General features: G+C 37.4%; 1 protein-coding gene across 2 annotated transcripts in view; it reads right to left on the bottom strand.

Moving 5' to 3' along the window:
- Positions 1–3,063, bottom strand: part of LOC107551074 (UDP-glucuronic acid decarboxylase 1) — an 87,156-nt gene that overhangs the window by 3,774 nt on the left and 80,319 nt on the right. For both annotated transcript variants that reach the window (XM_016232566.1, XM_016232567.1), the window contains exon 12: positions 1,319–1,379. In XM_016232566.1, the coding sequence (XP_016088052.1) occupies positions 1,319–1,379 (61 nt within the window). The remainder of the gene's footprint in view (positions 1–1,318; positions 1,380–3,063) is intronic.

Raw genomic sequence — 3,063 nt, 5'->3', positions numbered from 1 at the left:
TCGTCACATGTCCTTCCGGACGCTCCTTCGTCGAAATCGCCGGCCGCGCCGTTCTCAAGCCCGCGCCTCTGCTCACTCTAACCCTCCCGCCGTTCCTCACTCTAGTCCCCTAGTTTTGAGCAGTGTAGAGTAGGGCTTGTTGTTTGTCATTTCTCCGATCACAAATGCAGACATGGTTTTATGTTTATGCGGCGCGATGCAATGCGTAAAAAGACAGTACAAGTCATTATAATCCATAATTATGTCCCCACTGGATGCAATGAATGCCTCGTTTATAATGGGTTTTCATGTTTTTGAATCATCGCTCCGGCCTGACAGGGCATCATCACAATATGGCGAGGGGCGCAACATTTCCGTCACACGCTTGAGGTATTCGGCCAATCACAACGCACTGGATAGCTGGCCAATCACAGCACACCTCGCTTTTTCAGACCGATGAGCTTTGTAAAAATCTACGCGTTTCAGAAAGGCGGGGCATAGAGGAGAAACAATAATGTACAGTATGTGGAAAATAATGTTTTTTTAACCTTAAACCGCATAAACATTTCATTACACCAAATACACAAAATAATGTTCTTTTTAGCAGCATCATATGACCCCTTTAAAGGCTATATTCAGTATTTTGATTTTTTTGCACCCTCAGATTCCAGATTTTCAAATAGTTGTATCTCGGCCAAATATAGTCCTATCTTAAACCATACATCAATAGAAAGCTTATTTATTCAGCTTTGAGGTGGTGTATAAATCTCAATTTCAAAATTGTGGTCCAGGGTGGTACATATTTTCATGTAAATCAAGTGACCAAAAATTGGCTGTGTTTTTGTGTTTTAGTTAATATTAATTACTACATATGCTAATACATTTCAAGTTGTATGAGTTATTCATGAATTATGGAACGAACATAAACAATGATCAATATTATATTTGTAAATTAACCGTAGATTATTAAATGCTGTAAAAAATCTAGTGCTGAATCGCTTAAAAATTCAATCCATAGGTTTCTGTAATTAGTCTTTTTTTTTTTAATTTGCTGTCTAAATTATTATTTTTAAATTTTACACACACACACACACACACACACAAATTTCAGTTTATCATTTCAATTAACTTTTTTTTTTGGTTCTATGGTTTTAGTTATGTTGAACTATAAGTAATGTTAACTTTATAAGGATAAAATGATAACTAGCCATTCAACATTACAGCACAACTGAAAGGCAGGCCTAAACTGCAAATTATTGGACTGTTTCTATTTACCATTTATTAACAATTGCAGAATATAAAATATATATATAGTAGCAACTCAAAATGCTAAACTCACCAGGTTAACTGGACTACTGATATTATTATTCATCAGGGATACCAGGCCGTTCACCAGATCACTGGGAAGAAAAAGAAACACCTAAACCAGTGTATGTGGCATCACGAAAGCACAGTGAAAGAATGATACAGATGTGATGACTTTATCTGAAGGGACGAGCAAATGAATGAAACGGAAATAAAATGAAAAATACTTTTTAAACTCAATTCAATAAAAGCCTTTGGCAATTTGCAAATCCGGTTGTATGAATGAGTCACAGTTCATTTCCTCTTCAGGGTGTTCAGACACACATTTGTGAATTCCTTCAGAGAGTGTGTGTGTGTGTGTGTGTGTGTGTGTGTGTGTGTATGTATACATATGAACACAGTGGGGCAGCAGAGATCTCGCTAACACACCAGTGCAGCCATTCAAACATTCAGGTTCAACATCAGCTTTTCAATTCAGTGTAAGATTTTCAGCACACATCCAATGCATTCAGGCTCAGAGAGGTGACAGCATAATGATGCTAAGACCATTAATAACAGTCTGTCATCTACACCTCCACAAGATGCTGTCATCTACACCTCCACAAGAACAAAGTAACCAAACGAACACTACTAGTTTAAGTCAAGTGTAAATTACGATACTTAAGTCCTTTTAATTTGATATGCCGAGGCTTAATTGGACGCAATGCAGATTGTGAGTAATGAATGGTTAAGGCTCACAAGGTCAGTTCAGGAACTGTAAAGGACAGATACTTATGGAAATTTTTTATATTTTATTAAAGCCATGAGAGTCCCAGCAGCCTACAGCGAGAGGCAGCTTGAGAGATATGTGCAATATCCCTCAAGTTTAGTTGTCTGCCTCCACTAACTTCTCTAATAACTGTCCAATACACATGAGAAATGATAAAGCATTTATTTGATCGATTGGTTTCTATGGACCCTTTTCACATTTCAGGGATTCTCAGAAGCAGAAAGCCATAGTTGTCATTGTTGGGTAACCTTCTATTGTGCACTCTAAAAATGCTGGGTTGTTTCAACCCAACTTTGGGTAAAATATGGACTAACCCAGCTGTTGGGGTACTTTTTAAAATTACATTTATAACCCAAAAGTTGGGTTAGTCCATATTTGACCCAAAGTTGGGTTGAAACAAATATAACTTCTGTGTTTTGTATGGCGTTATTTTAATGACAAATGTCGAGAGTGCATTATTGTAGCGCGAAAGCCCATAAATATAATGCGTGAGCGCGAATCTCTCCGCTCGCACGCGGATTTCCTTTGCTCTCGCACAAAACCAGACGCGCGTGGTCAGATACACACTGCTCTCGCCCAGAGAGAGTGTGCGTGCTCAAAGTGTGTCCTGTGCACTCGCAAATCTCTCTGTGCTCATGCAGATATTAATTATTTTCGCACCTGAATTAAACGTTGTCAAACGTTATCAACCAATCAGATTTCAAAGATGGATCTGTAATTTCTTTACAATTTAATACTACTTAGCCATGATCATCAAACATTAGAAATCAATCGGGTGCTTGGATGATTTGGAAATAACCTAGTTTAACAGTTTGGTCAAACCTCTCTGAACGATTAATCTAAACAAACAAAAAAGCATATGAAGTTCTTGTGGTCATATATGTATTGTGTACTTTGATCGAGAGATATATATATATATACAGTGGGTACGGAAAGTATTCAGACCCCCTTAAATTTTTCACTCTTTGTTATATTGCAGCCATTTGCTAAAATCATTTAAGTTTTTTTTT

This window comes from Sinocyclocheilus grahami, unplaced genomic scaffold (assembly GCF_001515645.1).
Source record: "Sinocyclocheilus grahami isolate Dianchi unplaced genomic scaffold, SAMN03320097.WGS_v1.1 scaffold413.1, whole genome shotgun sequence".
NCBI lineage: Eukaryota > Metazoa > Chordata > Actinopteri > Cypriniformes > Cyprinidae > Sinocyclocheilus > Sinocyclocheilus grahami.
The sequence above is the reverse complement of the archived record's forward strand: the minus strand, read 5'-3'. Positions and strand labels throughout refer to the sequence as shown.